Source organism: Myodes glareolus, chromosome 21 (genome assembly GCF_982192425.1).
Source record: "Myodes glareolus chromosome 21, mMyoGla1.1, whole genome shotgun sequence".
Classification (NCBI taxonomy): Eukaryota; Metazoa; Chordata; class Mammalia; order Rodentia; family Cricetidae; genus Myodes; species Myodes glareolus.
This window is the reverse complement of record NC_142046.1, coordinates 7458045-7478662: the sequence shown is the minus strand read 5'-3', so window position 1 is coordinate 7478662 and position 20618 is coordinate 7458045. Positions and strand designations below refer to the sequence as shown.

Sequence of the window (20618 nt, the reverse complement as noted above, 5' to 3'; positions counted from 1 at the left end):
AAAGATGGCTCAGAGGGTAAGAGCTCTTCCACAGGTCCTGAGTTCAATTCCCAGCAACCACATGGTGACTCACAATCATCTAAAATGAGATCTGGTGCCCTCTTCTGGTCTGAAGGCATGCATGCAGGCAGAATATTGTATACATAATAAATAAATGAATCTAGAAATGGATTTTTTTTTATGGGGTGCTAGGGGAGAAGGGGGTTGCTGACACAGGAAATGATACGTGGATTTTTATAATGGTGCATGTAGGAGTGGTCTACAAACGGAGGAAAACCCTACTTCAAATGAAAATTTGAGAGTTTCAATTCTGCCATACCAGATTGAAACTTTTATTTTAGATGATGGCAACCTAGGAACCTGGAGTCAGTCCTAAAAGTATGCAGCTGATCTGGAACCTGGAACCAGTAATCTAAGAAAACAGACTCCTTTGCTTTAACAACTCTGTAGTCAGGCACATTCACCTGGCTCTGGCTGTTAGTGTAATTTTGGTCAAGTGAGCAGCTGTACTGCCTGTTTCCTAAATCTGCCCTTTATCACAGTTTGAATAACAGGTTTTGATAAAAATCAGTTTCCAAATTGTAATTTGCATAGCCTGAACCCTTAGAATGGTTAAAATGTCCTTGGGGAAGGGGATGGTATTTAAATAACAGCAAGGCTTATTGGAGGAATGAGAGTAAGAGGTGTTTTTTAGCAGGTTGTAGCCTGGATTATAGTAGAGCACATTGCTAATCTGGTTGCTTGGTTTTTGGTGGGAAGAACAGTATCTAGTTAGTTTTGTTTTTTTGTCACTTTTTTTTTTATTACTTTTAAAGTTTGTTTCTTTCTAAATAAGCAGTGCCAGGCAGCTGTCTTGACATGCTTATCACATCCCCTAATCTTCCCTTCCCTTACCTCATTAGAGGCAGCTGGTATCACAGGAAATCTGCCTTTTGAAAAGTGGTGAGGTTGAAACTCACTGACTTGCCATATCGCCTTGAGCAAGTCACATTAGTTTCCTGATCAGTGCAAATCACTTTTTTAAAAAACATGAAAAAGCATACACATTAAAAAAAAACTTTTACAATTAACTAATTTTTAATTAATTAATTAATTAATTTATTTATTTTTTGGTTTTTGGATTTTTGTTGTTGTTGTTATTCTCCTGGGGAACTGCATTTCCCAGGAGGCCCCTATGTTCAGGCGCAGAGTAAAGCGTGGTCCGCTTGACTCAAAAGACTTCATTTCCCAAAGACACATGCACCCACAATCCAACAGGGACGAAGAACGCAGCATCTGATGCACGCATACGCTGGGTTGGTCTTTAAAAGGCAGAACCGCGGTACCCCCCCCTTCCTCTTTTCCCTTCCAGCTTCCAGCCTGCACTGTCCCCACGCCCCTTCCCTGTAATAAAGTTACACGTGGGTTTGTTTGCACCTCGTGGTCTCTTTCCTATTCTGCAGAAACAATAGTTGTTGTTTTGGGTTGGTTTTTTTTTTTTTTTTGATTTTTTTTTTTTAAGAGGATTTCCTTGGAACTCACTCTGTAATCCATCCAGACCAGCCTCGAACTACAGAGATCTACCTGCCTCTGCCTCCGGACTGCTGGGATTAAAGGAGTGTGATACCAACATCCGGCAAAAGTAACTGATTTTATTTTTAAGGAACATTTTCTATTTTTTAAGTATGCCTGAATTACATTTTATTCCACATACCACTGAATCGTCCTAGGGAGCTGATCATTCTTCCCTTGAAAGCCTTTGTTTCTATGTTTGCCTTCTTTAAACTGAATCTTTCCTAGTTTATAAATATACAGTAAAAGCAATCTGTTTGGATGCACTAGAACTCTTGCATGTGTGTGTGTACATATGTGGTGTATGTTCATGTGGGGATATGCACATGTGTGTATGCAAATAAGTGCATGCGCACAGGTGGGTATGCATGGGGGGTGCATCTTTCTCTATTGTGGTCCATCTTCTTCTTTAAGAGTCCAGGTCTCATTGATTGGGCTGGCTGGGGGGCCAGTGAGCTCCAAAGATCCACCAGCTTTCTTTCTGCTTTCAGTCCTGGGGACTCACAGACTTTGGTGTTGGGAATCTAAATTCAGGGTGTCATGTCATCTGACAGGTAATTTACTGACTGAGCACGTCAGTCAGTCTTTACATGGATTGTAATCCATAAGTAGTTGTTTTCTTTCTTTACCAGACATTTGTTATTTGTTTTGTGTTGGTGTTGGAGATAAAACCCATAGTCTTGAGCAATCCTAGGCAAGCACTCCCACTGCTGAGCTATAGTCTCAGCCCTTTGTTTGTTTGTTTGTTTGGTCTTTTGAGATAAGATCTTACTGTGTGACCCAGACTTATCTGGAATTTGAGATCTTCCTGCCTCTACCTTTGGAGTGCAGGGATTACAGATGTGTCCTTTCCTGGCCCAGTCATCTGTTTTTAACTCAGTGTGATTCTTGTTTTAAGCCCTGAGAAGTGTTCTGTTTCTGGTCTTAGAGCCTTTTCTTTTTCTTACACTCTTACATCTTTTGCATTTAACATCACATCATTGTCATCTTTGTGGAACTCTTTTTATTTCCCAGTAATCGTGGACATATAATCTACCTTTTTCTTCTGTGGGAACTCATCTGACTCCCCTCATTCCTTACCTTTTCTGCTTATCTCTGTTTATCCTGTTTCTGTATCTCCTCAGATCTTCTACCCTGGTGGTGGTTCAGATGTGTTGCCCTAGTTTTAGCTCTTTAAATGTTGTTGACTCCCAAATCCTTAATTCTGGCCCTGACACTGTCTCCTACATGCCATCTTCGCTTAAACCAAAGCCATTACGTTTTTATTTTAACTGCTACTTTGCTACTAATGAAGTCATGTTTCTCAGAACCACCTTGATTTAGAGTTCACATTGCACATTTTCTTGCCTTCTTTTTTCCTCATTATTTCTTGACTATCCAGTCAGTTATCATCAGCCTCTCTGGGTTTCGTAGCTTTCTTTGCCACTCAGCCGTTCTTTTACATCTTGTTACCTGTGTGTCTGTGCCACCTGCTTTTCCCTCTCTTTTTGTTTCTGATGCATTGCTGTGGAGTTAAGACCCTACTTTGACCTGTGGTCTCTTAGCGGGGAAACTGTATATTGCACTTCATTCTAAACTAGCTTTTTTAAGCCTTATTCCTCAAAGATTTCTATGTGTAGCATTAATATCTGATGCAGTTTCTTCAAATTTACTCTCCTTTTGCCATTGTTGATATTATTTCTCTTTCTGGAGTATTTCATATTTTGCTGTTTACTCTTTTATTATGAATATGAACACTCAAGAAAAAAGTGTATGAAATGTAATTGTGAAAATTATAAAGCAAGGGACTGGAGAGATGGCTCAGAGATTAAGAACACTAACTGCTCTTCCAGAGGTCCTGAGTTCAATTCCCAGCAACCACATGGTGGCTCACAACCATCTGTAATAAGATCTGGTGCCCTCTTCTGGCCTGCAGGGATACATGCAGACAGAACACTGTATACATAATTAATAAATAAATCTTTTTTAAAAATTATAAAGCAAGTATTACCCAGGTCAAGAAATAGATCATCTTCAGAATCTAAAGGCATTCTAACACCCCTTCTCTTCATACTATATAACTCTCTTTATCAATTTTTTAAAAACTTAAAAAAATGAAAATCTACACTATGTATTTCTTTCTGACTGTTTTGGCCAAACACCATAATCATCATCATTATTATGGGGGGTGTTTTGCCTGTATGTATGTAAGTCCATGTACTGTGTACATACCTGATGCCCGAGGAGGCCAGAAAAGGACTTTGGATCATGGAACTAGAAATACAGATGGTTGTGAACTATCATGTGGGTGTTTGCAATTGAACCTGGGTCCTCTGGAAGACCAGGAGGTGCTCTTAACCACTGAGCCAGCCATCTTCCAACCCGTTGCTGGCCAAACATTTTTATACAAGTCACCTATGTTGTTGCATAAGTGTTTTATAGTGAGTGAGATTTAGAGAAGTCAATCATTTCCCATGGTTCCAAAGCTAGGAAGAAGCATGGTGAAGTCGTGTGTGTGTGTGTGTGTGTATGTGTGTTGTACTTTGTTTTGAGACAAGCATTCTCTAAGTAATCTAGGCTGATGTCATTCTCAAGACACTTCTGTTACCTACCAAGTCCTAGAATTATAGGTGTGTACCACTATACCCAGCTCTAGTACTTTTGTTTGTTTGTTTTAAGAATCTCTCTACATAGCCATAGCTGGCCTGGAATTCTGCACATAGATCAGGTGGGCCTTGAAATTACAAAAATCTACGTGTCTCCACTTGCCAAGTGCTGGGATTAAAGGTGTGTGTCACCATGCCTGGCTCCAGCTTCAGTTTTAAATACCAGGTCAGTATATTTTGAACTGTTTAATACTTGATACAATGCTCATTGGGATGTAGTAGCCTCCTACACAAACAATGTACACAAGCAGTGTGCATACAAATAAATGTGCATCTTTTAACTGACACAAATCTAACAATATTTTACACTTACATAATACATATTTTACATATATGCATGTGTATGTGGTATATGTGTGTATACTTGTTTGTGGTGTGTGTGTGTGTGTGTGTCTGTGTGTGTGTGTGTGTCTGTGTCTGTATCTGTGCATGTATATGTGAAGTCTAGAAGTCACTGTTGGAATCCGGGTAATGGTGGTGGTGGTACTCACCTTTAATTCCAGCACTCAGGAGGCAGAGCAGGCAGATCTCTGAATTCAAGGATATTGTAGTCTACAGAGCCAGTTCTAGGACAGCCAGGTCTACAAAGAGAAATCCTGTCTTGAAAGAAAAGTGAGGGGAGGTAGTCAGTGTTGGGTATCTTTTTCATCATTTTCCACCTGACATTTTCTTTTTTCTTTTCTTTTTCAAAAAAGTTACAACTCTATGTTTTTGTAGCTTGTAATTTTGAAAACACTTCACTAAGTCATACTGCCTACCCACTTAGACATTTATTTAAAGGATTACGAGCTAGACCAAGTGGTGTAGGAGATTATTTTATCTCAACTATTTGGTATGCTGAGGCTAGAGGATTACATATCCAAGGCTTGCCTGTTTAATTTAGCAAGTCTGTATATAACAAACAAACAAATAAGAAAGGGGAGCCTTTAGATTCAAATTTCAGAACTAAGAGCAAAAATACACTTTTTCCATGGTGGACATGACACCAGATGTTACTGTTAATTCTCTGAAATTTGTCTTCAGAGTAACTTTGGTTAGATGTGATGTAACTAAAAGGTCCTGCAACTTTTATGAAACAAGATAAAAAATAAGTTTGTACAGTTCTAGTCAGATTAATGACCACACTTTTAAATTTCTTTGTTCTCACTGGCATTTTTGTTTCTCGTAAGTGATGTGAAGATGAATACATACATCTGCCTAAACAGATGCATGTCAGGCATGCTTTGAAACACTGTGGCTGGGTGCATTCTTCTAGCCCACTTCATGAGCTGTCTTAGCATTCTCAGTGTTTCTTTTGAATTTGACATTCTGAATCTGAGTAGTTCCATGTCCATGGAAACATTGATTGAGCTCTGGATCTGTTTGTAACTGTCTTTAGTAGAAGTTTGGAGAAGCAACATTCAACATAACAGTATGTTGTTCACAGTAATTTCTATTTTTTTAAGATTTATTTATTTATTTATTTAGGTATTTTATGTATATATGTTCTTGTCTGCTCTTGTCTGCATGTACATCTGCACACCAGAAAGAACGCATTGGCTCTCATGACAGTTATAAGGTGGTTGTGAGCCACCATGTGGGTGCTGGGAATTGAACTCAGGACCTCTGGAAGAGCAGCCTGTTCTATTATACACTGAGTCATCTCTCCAGCCCCTAAACAAGATTTATTCTTTGTTTGTTTGTTTGTTTTAACAAGGGTCACACATAAGGTACTTTGACCTGGAAATCATGTGCCCATTTAGGAGCTAGAGGATCCCATGCTGTCAGTGAGAAAGTCTGTTTCTTCTTTTTCTTTCTTTTGTTTTGTTTTGTTTTTTGTTGTTGTTTTTCCAGACATGGTTTCACTGTAGTTTTAGAGCCTGTCCAGAAGCTAGCTCTTGTAGACCAGACTGGCCTTGAACTCACAGAGATCTGCCTGCCTCTGCCTCCTGAGTGCTGGGATTAAAGGCATGCACCACCACCACCCGGGTCACAGTAATTTCTGACTACCGAAAAGTTTTTTTTTTTTTGGGAGTGGGGGGTTCGAGGCAGGGTTTCCCTGTGTAACTGTCCTAGCTGTCCTGGAACTACCTCTTGAAGACCAGGCTGGCCTCGAACTCACTGGGATTCACCTGCCTCTGCCTCCCTAGTGCTGGCATTAAAGGCGTGTGCCACCACCGCCTGACCCAGAAAAGTTTTTAAGATTGCTCCTAAGGTTTGCAAGACTGTACTAAAGACTATATAAATAAAGGCCACATGCAGGAATTTTTCCAGAATTTTATAGTTTTATTACATTTACTTTATTTCCTAAGCTTTTTTTTTCATCACCACCAGCCATTGTTTAGCATGGCTGCTACCTATAAGCTTTGAGCTGTCATAACCCCCCCCCCTTTGCATGCTGTATGTAACTATGGGGCTAATGTCTTACTACTGGCTGCCATAGGTAACCAGCACCATTTTGAAAACAATTAGGAGTCGGGCGGTGGTGTTGCACGTGGTGGTGAGTTCAAGGCCAGCCTGGTCTACAAGAGCTAGTTCCAGGACAGGCTCCAAAGCTACAGAGAAACCCTGTCTCGAAAAATCAAAGAGAGAGAGAGAGAGAGAGAGAGAGAGAGAGAGAGAGAGAGAGAGAGAGAGAGAGCACAATTAGACACAATGGCACACACTTATAATCACAGCATTAAGTGTGGAAACAGAAAGATCAGGAGTTTAAAACCAGTCTCAGCTACATGACATCCTGTGTCAAAAACCAAAACAGTTTGCAGAATGAGGAATGGAGTTATAGTCAAAGAAACCCCTTCTTGAAAAAGAGAAAAAAGAAAGGAACATGACTTTGCTCAGTAAACCCAAGTTGAAGAGAGCCATCTAGAGCTGTCTAGTACCACATGTGTAGGGTGTGACTCTTTGTGGCAGTGGTTCCTTCTGGCTGTACTATCACTTGTCTTGCTGGTAGCTACTTACACTTCAGAATTTACCAGTTCCTCTCATAGAGACAGAGCTAGCAGATTCCAGAGCCTGTTTTTGAACTCAGAGGTCTAAAGTCTTGGCCTCATTCGTCCTGCCTCTGTTGTAGAGCTGTGTAAGCCAGATGTCCCCTTTGCTTGTTTCTGCCTATGCTGTGGGAGCCCAGCTGAGTGGTTTCCACACCATGCCATGTTTAGATATTTCTGAACTGTCTTTCCATCCTTGCTTCCTTCTCTTACTGTTAGGACATAGAATAAAGTGATAATTCTAGTAATGTTATTTAAATGCTTGATCACACTCCCCATTTCCTTTATTTCATTTTTTTTTTAAATAGCAAATTCAGGTCCTGGCAATCTTCAGTAATAACTAATGAGGCTTTTCATTTTTAATCTTAATGAGTATACTTGTTTTTATATTTAGAAAAAAACATTCGAGACAGGGTTTCTCTGTGTAGCTCTGACTGTCCTGGAACTCACTCTGTAGACCAGGCTAGCCTTGAACTTCACAGAGATCCACCTGCCTCTGCTGCCTCCCAAGCGCTGGGATTAAAGGTGTGCACTACCACCACCTGGCTTGTATTGAAATGTTTAAAGTTTGTTTTGTATACTGTGTTGTGACAGGATCGTGTGCTTGTGGTGGTGAGGAAACATTTGGTAGTTGGTTTGTCTATCTACTACAGGCTCAGGTAATCAGACTAGTGAGGCACATCACTGGCCATGTATTTGAAATGCTTTGTCCATTGCCTTTAGTATTCTTTTTGATGCATAGCTTGCTTTATCCTAGACTTATGAAAGAATTTCGTATTGTCTCATGTTTCCTTCTGAGAGGCCTCATGAGTAGTTTGGCTAGCACAACAAAGGTCACTTTGTATGTTTTCTACCTTGCACTTGGGATCAGAAAACTCCCCCAAAGTATTGCAGGTCCTGCATACAGGAGTTATTATTTAAAGTCCAGGCCCTATAAATACCAGTTTCACTGATAAATTAGAGTATTTTCTTTTTTATATTTATTTTTTTATTATGTATACAACATTCTGCCTCCCCATGTATGCCTGCAGGCCAGAAGAGGACACCAGATCTCATTACAGATGGTTGTGAGCCACCATGTTGTTGCTGGGAATTGAACTCAGGTCCTCTGAAAGAACAGTCAGTGCTCTTAACCACTGAGCCATCTCTCCAGCCCTAGAGTATTTTCTTTTCCCAGACAGTTTTTACCCACTGATGTTTTTGTAGATAACAAACTTCATTCAGTGTTTCAGATGCCTGCTATCATTAGGACCTCAGCTCTTCCTCAGCTACATCTTCTGAACTTTGGTCTTGACTTTAAAGTGCTTATTTGCCCATTTTCTTCACTCTGTTTTAGGAATAATACATGGAAGAACAGAGTTAATAGATTAAGAACACAAGCTAGGTGATGGCGGCGGCACATGCACACCTTTAATCCCAGCACTTTTGAGGCAGAGACAGGCAGATCTCTCTGAGTTTGAGGCCAGTTTGGTCTACAGAGCAAGTTCTAGGACAGCCAGGGCTACACAGAGAAACATCTTGAAAAAACAAAACAAAAAGAACTTTGTTAGCATTGAGTTGGAAAAACAACTCTTTCCCAAAAGCTAACAGATGAGGTTGTAGAAGACACTTCAGTGACTTGCCAGTTAGCATGAAATTGGTGGTATTTTTTATTTACTCAGAGCAGGGCTGAAGGTTTTAGGAACTGTGATCATAATCATATTGTTTCCACAGCGCTCTAACTTGTACATGTTCAGTTTCTGTTCCAGATGATCGAGCTGAACAACGAACTTGTCTTATTTGTGGGGATCGTGCTACAGGCTTGCACTATGGGATCATCTCCTGTGAGGGCTGCAAAGGCTTTTTCAAGAGAAGTATCTGCAACAAGCGTGTGTATCGGTGTAGTCGTGACAAGAACTGCGTCATGTCCCGTAAGCAGAGGAACAGGTGCCAGTACTGCCGCTTGCTCAAGTGTCTCCAGATGGGCATGAACAGGAAGGGTAAGCTGGTTCTTAGGGCTCTCTTTGCTACCCTTTGTCTGTCCCCTCATCTGCAACTATTAAACTTGCTGGTTATTTTTTCTGTATGCATGCACTATATATAGTTCACCAACTTTTTCAGGGACTAGTGACAGGAATTTAATTGTAAAGGCATGAAGTAGGACTTGATGTCCTTTTGCTAGAAACATGGCATACTCAGACACAAAGTTTATTTAGAAGTTTTGTCTAGGGCGGTAAAGAGTTTGACATTTATTGAGAAGGTTTCTGGGAGCTCTTACCCTAAAGCGACATGAATAAACTGAGTCTATGGAGCTTTGAAAGTTGAGTAGAGGAAACCAACTAGGAAGTTGTTAGAAATGCCCAGAAGGGCCCTGGAGAGAGTGGGCACTGCTCCTATGCACAGAGGAACCCGTGGAACTCAGAAAAGGGCATCAGATCCTGTGCAACTAGAGTTACAGACATTTGTGAGCCACCATGTGGGTGCTGGGAACCAAACCTAGAATTGAACCCAGATCCTCTTCAAAACCAGCAGTGCTGATGACCACTGAGCCATCTCTCTAGGTCTCTAATGATTTATTTTTAAGGAGTTAGAAATGATGATGAAAAGCCAAACTTGGGGAGAGGAGGTAAAAATGAAGGATATTTGAGAGCTTTACTATTGAAAGGTGAGAGGGGCCTGGTAAGATGGCTCAGGAGGTAAAGGTGCCTGGCACCAAGCCCGACGACCTGTGTTCAGTTACTGCAACCCGTATGCTGGAAGGAAGGAGCGAATCAACTCCTGACAGTTGTCCTCTGACCTCCACAGGTGTGCTGTGACATGTACACCCCACCATATACACGCATGCAATAAATAAGAAAGAAAGAAAGAAAGAAAGAAAGAAAGAAAGAAAGAAAGAAAGAAAGAAAGAAAGAAAGGTAAGAGGATTATTTAAGGACATTTAGATTAGGTGTCCTACAGAGTATTTGCAGAACTAACATTGAACACTTAGATATAGGTGCCATAGACTCTTCTTTACTTTGTATGCGTTGTCTGTTGGTCACAGACACTAATCCTATTGACTCCCAGTTTACACATGCAGCTGAGGAGTGAGCATGGTGATTGATAATAATTTTGAAGTACATTCTCTTCCCCAGTATTTTCGTCTCTTACAGAAATCCTTGCTAGTTACCAATTTCAGAGCAGTACTGTCTTTCTACCTTCACTCTGATTTGCCTTTATACTCCATTTTTTCTCATCTTCCTTCATTGCCCAGGGTCTGTGAGTACTAAGTCTCTGCTAAGTTGTGGGATACTTTCTTGACTGCATACACAGATTGATTATCTTGGTTAGTCATTTGGCATGTAGGATTCTGAACTTCCAGTTAAACTCATCTGTTTTTTGTTTTGGGGAAGAAGAATCATACTTTATAACTCTTGAAAGCTCTTACAGCCCAGAGACTGTGACACTTGGGACAGAGAGTTGCCTGGTTTGTTTCCTTGAAACTGGCTTAGTAGCCTAGGGAAGGATGCTGAGGGAAAACCCTGCCCACTTCCGGTTGGTCTTGAGAAGGCAGGACTAAATTAGACTTTCCATGGGATTATTTAGGAAGTAAGAGATACTCTCTGAAACTTTCATAACTGGTAATGAATAATTTTACTTACTTATCAAAAGCCATAGAACTGTACGTTATAAAAAGTGACTTTTACTGGATATAAAAAACTAGTCAAGCTATATGTGTTGGTGTGGAGGAAGTGGGTGGAGAGATGGAGTCAACAATGTGATGGATTCATTTAGCTGGTCTTAAAATGAGTCACATAACCACACTGAGGCGCTAGGGAGGAAGGGAGCTGACCTTGGAAAACAGTGTTTGACTGATATTGTAAGGGTAAGGATAAAAACAATTGTATACAAACAAAGCATTCTGATTTGTAACATTTTTCTCTCAAGGTTATATGTTAGAAATTCTGTCTCTATTTTAATTGAATACTGTGGTTGAACAGGCAAATAAATATACTATATTTGAGAAAGGAGTTATTAATTAGGAAAGGCTAAAATGAATATCAGAGTCAGATATATTAATATGGGCCTGGTATCTGGTGAATGGACAATAGAAATTGTGTGGGGTGTATGTGACTTAGTGTCCATACATGTATTTCTATAAACCCTAACCACTACATGAGGCTAGACACAGCCAGTACCCAGAATCTGTTTTAAGTGTCAGTAAAAAAGAGTAAAGTGCTGCTTGTTGGTTTCCGGCTGCCCAGCTAGCTTGGACCCGAAATAATCACACAGAAACTGTATTAATTAAATCACTGCTTGGCCCATTAGCTCTAGCTTCTTATTGGCTAACTCTTACATCTGAATTTAACCCATTTCTATTAATCTGTGTATGGCCACATGTCTGTGACTTACAGGGTAAAGTTCCAGCGTCTGTCTCCGGCTGGGCTACATGACATCTCTGACTCTGCCCTTCCTTCTCCCAGCATATAAACTACCTCTCCCTGCCTAGTTCTGTTCTTCCCTGCCATAGGCTCAACACCGTTCTTTATTCATTAGCCAATAAAAGCAACACACAGACAGAAGGACCCCCGCCACAACAGTAAGGTCTCCATGGGGAAATAGTTGAATTCAGGACTGGAACAAGAAGAATATAAGCATGGCGAGTTTTAGAGGACTTGAAAATAGGAGAGGTGATGGGGTTAAAACCCTGAAGAAATGACTTCATGGTGAAGAAAATTTACTGCTCTTGCAGATAGGACCAGAGTCTGGATCCCAGCACCCACGCCAGGTGCTCACAAACATCTTTAACTCCATCTCTGGGAGATCCATGGCTCTTTTCTGACCTTCACAGGTACCACATACACTTAATAAATGAACAAGAGCAAGTGTGTGCGTGAGTGTGTGAGTGAGCACACAGGGCACAGTGAAAGGGCACAGAAATCAACCTGAGAGCTCCCGGTAACCACAGTTGTTCTAACAGAACATCTCTAGGTATTCTGTTATTCAGAATTCTGGTATTCAGAAATTCAGATATTCTGATATTCAGAAATAAGTCTACGCATGCTTATATTAATAGAAATAACTAGCTGAATAAACAGAAGCGACCATTCTTCCTTATGAAAGAAATCCAGTGAGTAAGTAGAGAAGACATGATATACAAGTTACAACACCACAGTACTGACTTGCAGCTGAGATCCACTATAGGGATCCAACAGAAATGAGTACTGGTTTAAACTATTGAAGTTTAAAACAATAACTCAAAAGGAAATTGTTTCCATGGAGAATTTACTTCAGCCAGAATGTGATGAAGGTTAGTGTCTTAGTCAAGGTTTCTGTTGTTGCAATGAAACACCAGGACCAAAAGATAAGTTGGGGAGGAAAGGGTTTATTTTATTTGGCTTCTAATTCCATATCACTGTTTATCAATGAAGGAAGTTGGGGCAGGTACTCAAACAGGGCAGAAGCTAATGCAGAGGCCATGGAGGGGTGCTGCTTACTGGCTTGCTCAGCCTACTTTATTACAGAACCTAGGGCCACCAGCCTAGAGATGGCACCATCCACATGGCTGGACTGTTTCCATTCAATCACTGATTTTAAAAATGTACTACAAGCTAGCCTACAGTCTGATCCTATGGAAGCATTTTCTCAATTGAGATTCCCTCCTTTCAAATGACTTGCTTGTGTAAAGTTGACCTAAGACTGTCCATACAATTGACCCCTTGTCAATCTGAAACACATTTTCTCATTCATCTCCAGTTCTCACATTAAAAACATAAATAGCGCCACAACACGCAGCTGGACTCCCTGTTAGGGAGGCAGAGGTAGTAGGATCTATAGAACTGGTTCCAGGATGGCCAGGGCTACACAAAGAAACCCTGTCTCAAAAAAACAAAACAAAAATACATAAATAACTTTAAAAGTCCCACAGTCTTTACAGATTCAAACACATTAAAGTTCAGTATCTCTAAAATATCCAATCTCTAAAAATCCAAAGTCTCTTTTAAAAATTCAAAGTCTTAAAGATGTGGGCACCTATAAAAGTAAAAATTAAGTTAAAATCTTTCTTACTTCAAGAGGGAAGAACCAAGGCATAGTCACAATCAAATCCAAGCAATATCAAACTCCCAAGAGTGTAGAGTAATGTCTAATGTATGGGATCCATTTATGATCTTCTGGGTTTTTCTAAAGGACTTGGGTCAGTTCTCCAGCTCTGTCCTCTGCAGCACACACAGCTTGTCTTGTAAACTCAAGCAGGATCCTCTCCACTGCTGCTGCTGTTTTTGGTGGTCATCCCATGGCACTGGCATCTCAAATGCTGGGGTCTCTGCTGCAAATGGACTGCACTTCTCATCAATAGCCTCTTCATGGTGCCAAACCTCCACATCTCAGCATGACCCATTCAATCTCGGGCCTTCAAGTACCACTGAGGCTGCACCTTTACCAGTGGCCTCTCCTGGTGTCTCACAATGTCAGGCTTCAGCTGTTCTCCATGACCCCTCATGCCTTCAAAACCAGTATCACCTGGGTGACTCTTAGCTTGTGACTTTAGCTTGTGTCAAGTAAAACTACCCTCCACCATAGTTTGTATCACTAGTAAGCATACCAATATAATTTACCCTGGTAAGAATGTCAAGACAAGCACTGGCGCACACAGAGATGAGAGTCGAGGGAGGGAGGGGAGAGAGAGCATGAAGTTCATTATCAGAATACTCATGAGAAAACTTAGGAGCCCTTATTGACATAAGTTTTTTTATTTATTTCTAATTTTTATTTTCTCTGTTTTTGATTTTTTCCAAACAAGGTTTCTCTGTGTAGCTCTGGCTGTCTCGGAACTAACTCACTCTGTAGACCAGGCTGGTATAGAATTCACAGAGATCAACCTGTTTCTGTCTCTGCCTCTATAGTGCTGGGATTAAAGACAAACCACCACCTCCAGCTAGAAGATTGTTTTTCAGAATAACTAACATGGTAGGAAGCTATAGTGTAACACACTACTGGAAAGTGTCAAGGTCAGGAAGACAAAGACTAAAGAGTTGTTACAATTTGGAGAAAACAATAGAAACATGATTTCTTTCTTTTCAATATTTATTTAACTTTATTTTTATCTGCTTTTGGTATGAAGATGTCAGATTCCCTGGAACTGTTACAGAAATTTGTCAGCTGTCTGCCTTGTGGGTGCTGGGAATTGAACATTGGTTCTCTGGGAGAGCAGTCAGTGCTCTTAACCACTGAGCCATCTCTCCAGCCCCAAAACATTTCTAAGTGCAGTGTTGGGTTCTGGTTTGGCAGCTTACGGGTTTCTTAAGGTATCCCAGGGTATCCAGCACCCTCTGCCGGCCTTACTAGGTACCTGGCACATAGTGCACAGACATATGCATAGAGATAAATTCTAAAATTTAAATAAACATTAACAACAAACTTGCAACCTAAGAATCATTTGGGGACTAGATAACTAGATAAATGGCTTGGTGTTTAAGAACATTTGCTGCTCCTGCAGAGGATCTGAATGGCACCCAGACCCCACACAGTAAATCACAAACATTCATAACTAGTTTCTGGAATCTGACTCCCTCCTCTGACCTGTGAGCACCAGTCACACATGGGTACACACAAGTAGGCAAGATACTCATACATATAAAATAAGGAAATGCTAAGTATGTTCCTTCAGCTTCAATTTCCTGCTTTTGTGATGAGAAACTAGTAAGGTGATCATTGCAATTAATAAAAACTCAGCATCAAAAGCCATATGTGCATCTACCTGGGCAGTAGAGTGCTGTTCTAATCCTTTACATTAAACTTAGGCAAAGAATAAAATATATTTTATTTTAAAGTGCAACTATTCACTCACACACACACTAAAATGTCCCTCAGAAATATCCCTTTCTTGTGGGATATTTTACTTGTTAACAATGCTCCATTTTTGTTGGACATCTTGAATGTGTACAATATATGCAGTATGCATCCACTACCTTGGGGACCCAAAAGTATCTGCTGCTTGTGGCCAACTTATAGCAATAACGTGCACTGTGTGTTCAGAATGGCCTGTGTTTTGGTCTTGAATTCATCACTTACTACAGTATACTTTTAGCGAGGTAAGTTTTGTGTGTGTGTGTGTGTGTGTGTGTGTGTGTGTGTGTGTGTGCGCGCGCGCATGCATTTAAGACAGGGTTTCACTATGTGGCTCTGACTGTCCTGGAACTCACTTTGTAGTAGACCAGGCTGGCCCCAAGTGCATATACATCGGCCTGCCTCTGCCTCCCTAGTGCTGGTACAGATAAGTTTCCTTTTCATTTTTAAATGACTATGAGTGTGCTTCTGACTGTCTTATATTTCCTTCTAGCTATCAGAGAGGATGGCATGCCTGGAGGCCGGAATAAGAGCATTGGGCCAGTGCAGGTGAGTTCTTGCACTCACTCTCCTAGTGTGATCTGGAAGCTTAGTGTTCCAAATGTTCCTGTAGCTGTTCACCTTGAGTCTCTCTCTTCTGCCATTTTGGCTTTCACTTCTGTAAAGCTGTGTTTAGAGTCTGAATGTTTAAAGTCTAAAGCTCTCCTTATGATCCCTCAATCCTTCCTAAGAATTTCACAGGTAATGAACTCAATTCTGGTTCTAAACCATCCAGAGAAATATTTTTTCCTTTTGATCAATAACTTAGTTATAGGTAACTTAGCCTGGCAGAAATCAGCAAAAATCATATTCTCTCTCTCTCTCTCTCTCTGTGTGTGTGTGTTGGGGGGGGGGGGGTTTATTGGGGGTGGGGAGTTGAGACCGGGTTTCCGCTTGTAACAGCTCTGGCTGCCTCAGAACTTACTTTGTAGACCAGGTTGGCCTCAAACTCAAAGACATCCACCCGTGAAGCAGAACGCATCAGATGGGGAAATGTGAATCAAATCATCCCACACTAGCTCTGAATTGGGACTTCTAAGGTTTTTCTTTATTAAAAGGGAAACTCAACATCACAATAAGGAAACAGGAACCAGGTTCAACATCCAGGTGTGGAAGAGGTCGAGCAATGACTTTTTTCCATGCCCACCTGGTCCAGCCTCTTAAAGGCCATTGGTTGAAGGAGGTTCTCCATCACACCTGTCTCTGTCTCCCCAGTGCTGGGATTAAAGGTGTATGCCACCATCACCTGGCTGTTGTTCATATAAAGTAGTAATAATAGTCTTCCTATTCCACTCCTTTCCATGGGTATTTACCAAGTTCCTACTCTCTTAGTCTATATACTATGGACTCAGTCTAATGAGACAGACAGATACTAAATAGACACAGTACACTGAGAGTTAGCAGAAGATGTAGAGGCTGGAGACACTCGGGAAAAGGTTCCTTAAGGTACTTTTGAACTTATCCTTGAAGGGGAAGGAAGAAGTAGTTGTGTTGAAAAGCTACACATTGTTTATCAAAGCTAGATAGAATAGACTGGAATGGCCTAAAGACAGACAGATCCTTTAAAAAAATCACCAGAAGGTAGTTCAGTGAAGCTGGAGCACTCGGCACATGTAGTAGCATGGAAAGAAGTAAGGTAGAGGCCTTGGATTTCTATTAGTTCTCTAAAGAGTGGTCTCAGCTGTCATGGTCTCAGCCCATGCCATGGGCTCATTTGTGGGGCCTTTATGGGGCCATCCTACACCACCTGTTCCTAGTAGCAAACAGAAGGGCCTCCAGAGTCTAGAAAATTGGATCTATTTTATGACCCACCCATCAAAATAATTCTCAAGCACATGAGGAGCCAGGTTGAGTTTTAAAAATTTTTGCTATGTACCAAGAAGCAATCACTTAACAGTTGCAAACAGGGAGAGTGTCATATACAGATTTGCATTTTAGAAAAAAATAATGGAAATTGTTTAAAATAGGTTTGCAGAAGCCTATTCAATGAACGAGAACGAGATTGATGTAGCCCAATCTCGTTACACCTTTAATTAAAGGTTACACCTTTAATCCCAGCACTCGGGTGGCAGAGACAGCCGGTTATCTGTGAGTTCAAGGTCAACCTGGTCTACCAAGTGAGTTCCAAAGCTAAAGAGAAACCCTGTCTTAAAGAAAACAAGCAAACAAACAAACAAACAAAAAAGAGTCAGCTAATAGTTTGAAGTAGGACAATGACAGCACAGATCAGAATGCAGAAAGAGAGCCAAGAGAGAGTTCATAAGCAAATTAAAGGATTTCTCCAATTAAATATAAACAAAGGAAAGACAAGAAATCTGAGCTATGTCCTCTGCATGGGTACACAGCATGTACTAAATCAATGTGTATATATTTGTGTGTAAAACTCCCAATTTTACTGTTTTGATTTGTTTAATCAAGCATTTTTATTCCTGTTGAAAAATTTTTCTCTTGAAAAATAATTTATTTCAGTCTGGTCTGAAAACAGCATGTGATTGTGTGTGTGTGGTATGTGGGGAGTGGATGCTATCATCCATATAGACACTTATGGAGGGCAGAGATTGGTATCGGGATGTCTCTATTTGTTCTCTGCCTTATTTTTTGAGACAAGGTCTTTCACTAAACCTCAGGTTTGCCATTGCTCCTAGACTGGCTGGCCAGAGTCCCCAGTATGCACCTGTCTGCCCACTCATCAGCACTGAGATGACCGTGTATGTACATCGCTACACCTGACTTTTCTGTGAACACTGGGGTCTGTGTTCAGATCTTTCTCCTGCTCAGCAAACACTTTACTCACTTAAGTGTATATCAGTCTCCTCTAGCATTTTTTATCTTTTATGATTGAAAACTCTACCTCTTGAATTCACCATGTTCCAGATGCTAACTCCTTCCCTCTAATTTCATAGGCTGCTTTGAAGGGATGGTGGTTTGTTGGCTGCTCAGCCTGCTTTTTTCTAGTTTAGCTCATACTGCCTGGGCTTTTTTGGTGTCTTATCCATGAAATCATTGCTAAGACCAACCTTAGAAGACTTTTCTTCTATTTTTCTCCAGGAATTTTACAATTTCAGACCTTACATTTAATAAATTTTGAGTTGATCTTTGTGTGTAGTATAAGACAAGAGGACTCTCTTTTTCTTTCTATGCTTCTGCCTGTATGTGTGAGACTGCCAAACGTTTGCCTGGCACTGTTAGTCAGGAGATTATTCTTTCCCCACTATGTAGTCTTCGACCTTTGTTGAAGGTTGTTTGACCATATATTTCTGAGTGTAGTTGTAGGCTTTTATTTTATTCTGTTGAGCTATATGTCTGTACCAGTGTTTTGATTACTGCAGCACTGTAGTATGCTTTAACACCAGGAAGTGTACAGCTCCAGCTTCGTTATTCCTTCTTAAGATTCTCCTGGCTGCTGTGGGGATTTTTGGTTTCATATGGCTTTTAAGGTGTGTGTGTGTGTGTGTGTGTGTGTGTGTGTGTGTTTACTTTATGTATTTTTATTTTGTTTTCAATGGTGTTTTCTGGAGTTACAGACAGCTGTGAACTGTGATGTGAGTGCTGGGAATTGAACCTGGGTCCTTTGAAAGATCAGTCAGTACTCTTAAGCACTGAGCCATCTCTCCAACTCTTAGGATGGTTTGTAAACATCAGTATTAAGTTTTCTGGTCCACAAACATTTATATGTGTGTTTGGAATTTTTGTTTGTCTGTTTTGTTTTTGAAACAGGGTTTCTCTGTGTAACAGCCTTAGCTGTCCTGAGACTTTATAGACCTCTAACTCACAGAGATCCACCTGCCCCTGTCTTCCAGGTGCTGGGATTAAAGGTGTGTGCCTTTACACTTACACTGGCTGAGTGTGTAATTTCTTTTAGCAATGTTTTGTGCTTTTCACTGTGTAAATCTTTGATCCTCTTAACTTTATTACATTTTTATGCTATTCTAAGTGGAATTGTTTCCTTAAAATTTTCATATGGGAGGTGATGGTGCATGCCTTTAATCCCAACATTTAGGAGGCAGAGGCAGGCAATCTCTTGAGTGCCAGAACAACCTGGGCTACACAGAGAAACCCTGTCTCAAAATAACAAACAAACAAACAAAAAAATTTTTTTTCAGGTTGTTTCCTGATAGCCTATAACAAAAGAATTCATTTATGTTGATTGTGTATCAGAAAACACAGATATTTATATTACAATTCATAGCAGTAGCAAAATCACAGTTATGAAGTAGCAACAAATTATTTTTGGTGGGTTCACCACAACACAAGCAACTATATTAAGGGGTTGAAGCATTAGAAAGGTTGAGAACTATTGCTATAGTAGCACCTAATGAATTCTTAGTCTTCTGCCATAAGACTTCTGCCCTGCCCGGGGATGCTCAGGTCCTACTGTTTCCTTTAGAACTGAAGACACCAGTGAGTAGAAAAGCCATTTCATCTGCTACTGTGTTTGAGAGTTTTTCTTGTTGTTGATGTTGTTGCTTTGGTTTTTTGAGACAGGGTTTCTCTGTGTAGCTCTGGCTATCCTAGAACTAACTCACTCTGTAGACCAGGCTGTCCTCTGGCTCAAAGATCCTTCTACATTTATGTCCTGAGTGCTGGGATTAAAGCCATGTGCTTCCGCCACCCAGTTATGTTTGAGTTTTTATGCTAAGCATATTATTTTGGTTTTTATGGGTAGTGTGTTAGAGCTGTGATCTGTAAGTTCTCAGTTGTGTTTAGCTATTCTTTTTTCTTTTTTTCAAGACAGGGCTTCTCTCAAGCTGGCCTCATAGTCTTTCTTCTCAACCTCATTGAGCAAATTCTACCAGCATGTACCATCACAACCAGCTGTAGAGATGACTCAGTGGTTAAGAGCACTGGCTGCTCTTCCAGAGGTCCTGAGTTCAAGTCCCAGCAATCACATGGTGGCTTACAACCGTCTATAGTGGGATATGATGCCTTCTTTTGGCGTGCAGATAGAGCACTTATATACGTAAAATTATAAAAAGAATAAAAGACAGGGTTTCTCTGTATAACAGCCCTGGCTATCCTGGAACCAGGCTGGCCTTGAATTTACAGAAATCCATCCATTTGCCTCTGCCTCCTGAGTGCCTCCTCAGTACTGGGTAGTACAAGTAGTGGCTTGTACTACCACTACCCATCTGTGTTTAGCTAGTCTTAATAAAAACAAGGAGACAGATGTGGGCAGATCTCTGTGAGTTCCAGGCTAGCCTGGTCTACAATAGCTAGTTCCAGGACAGGCTCCAAAGCTACAGAGAAACCCTGTCTCAAAAAACAAAAACAAGCAAAACAACAAGGAGAGATGGAGTTTCCATTTATTAAACATCTATTCTCTGTCTGTTTTATCACTCTATCTTGGGTTAACTCCCAAGTCTGTCTGACTTTGACCTCTGATGGGGTAGCCGTGAGCTACAAAGGGTAATATTGCCTCTGTCTGCAGGCAGAGAGTTCACATGACTTGACTCTCCCAGGAGCATCTGACTAGGAAGTAACAAATGAAGTTAGAACCCAGGCCAAGCATTCCCAACAAGTTCTGTCCTCTCTGTAGTCAGTGTATCAGTGATTGTTCACTGTCCCATGGTGCCCACAAGGGAAAGCAGTCACAACTCCCACGTGGGAG

At 40.8% G+C, this 20618-nt stretch overlaps 1 protein-coding gene across 3 annotated transcripts in view; it reads left to right on the top strand.

The window, feature by feature from the left end:
• Nr6a1 (nuclear receptor subfamily 6 group A member 1) overlaps positions 1-20618 on the top strand; it is a 158860-nt gene that overhangs the window by 115791 nt on the left and 22451 nt on the right. For all 3 annotated transcript variants that reach the window (XM_048429187.3, XM_085681277.2, XM_085681278.2), the window contains 2 exons: positions 8902-9144; positions 15465-15520. In XM_048429187.3, the coding sequence (XP_048285144.2) occupies positions 8902-9144; positions 15465-15520 (299 nt within the window). The remainder of the gene's footprint in view (positions 1-8901; positions 9145-15464; positions 15521-20618) is intronic.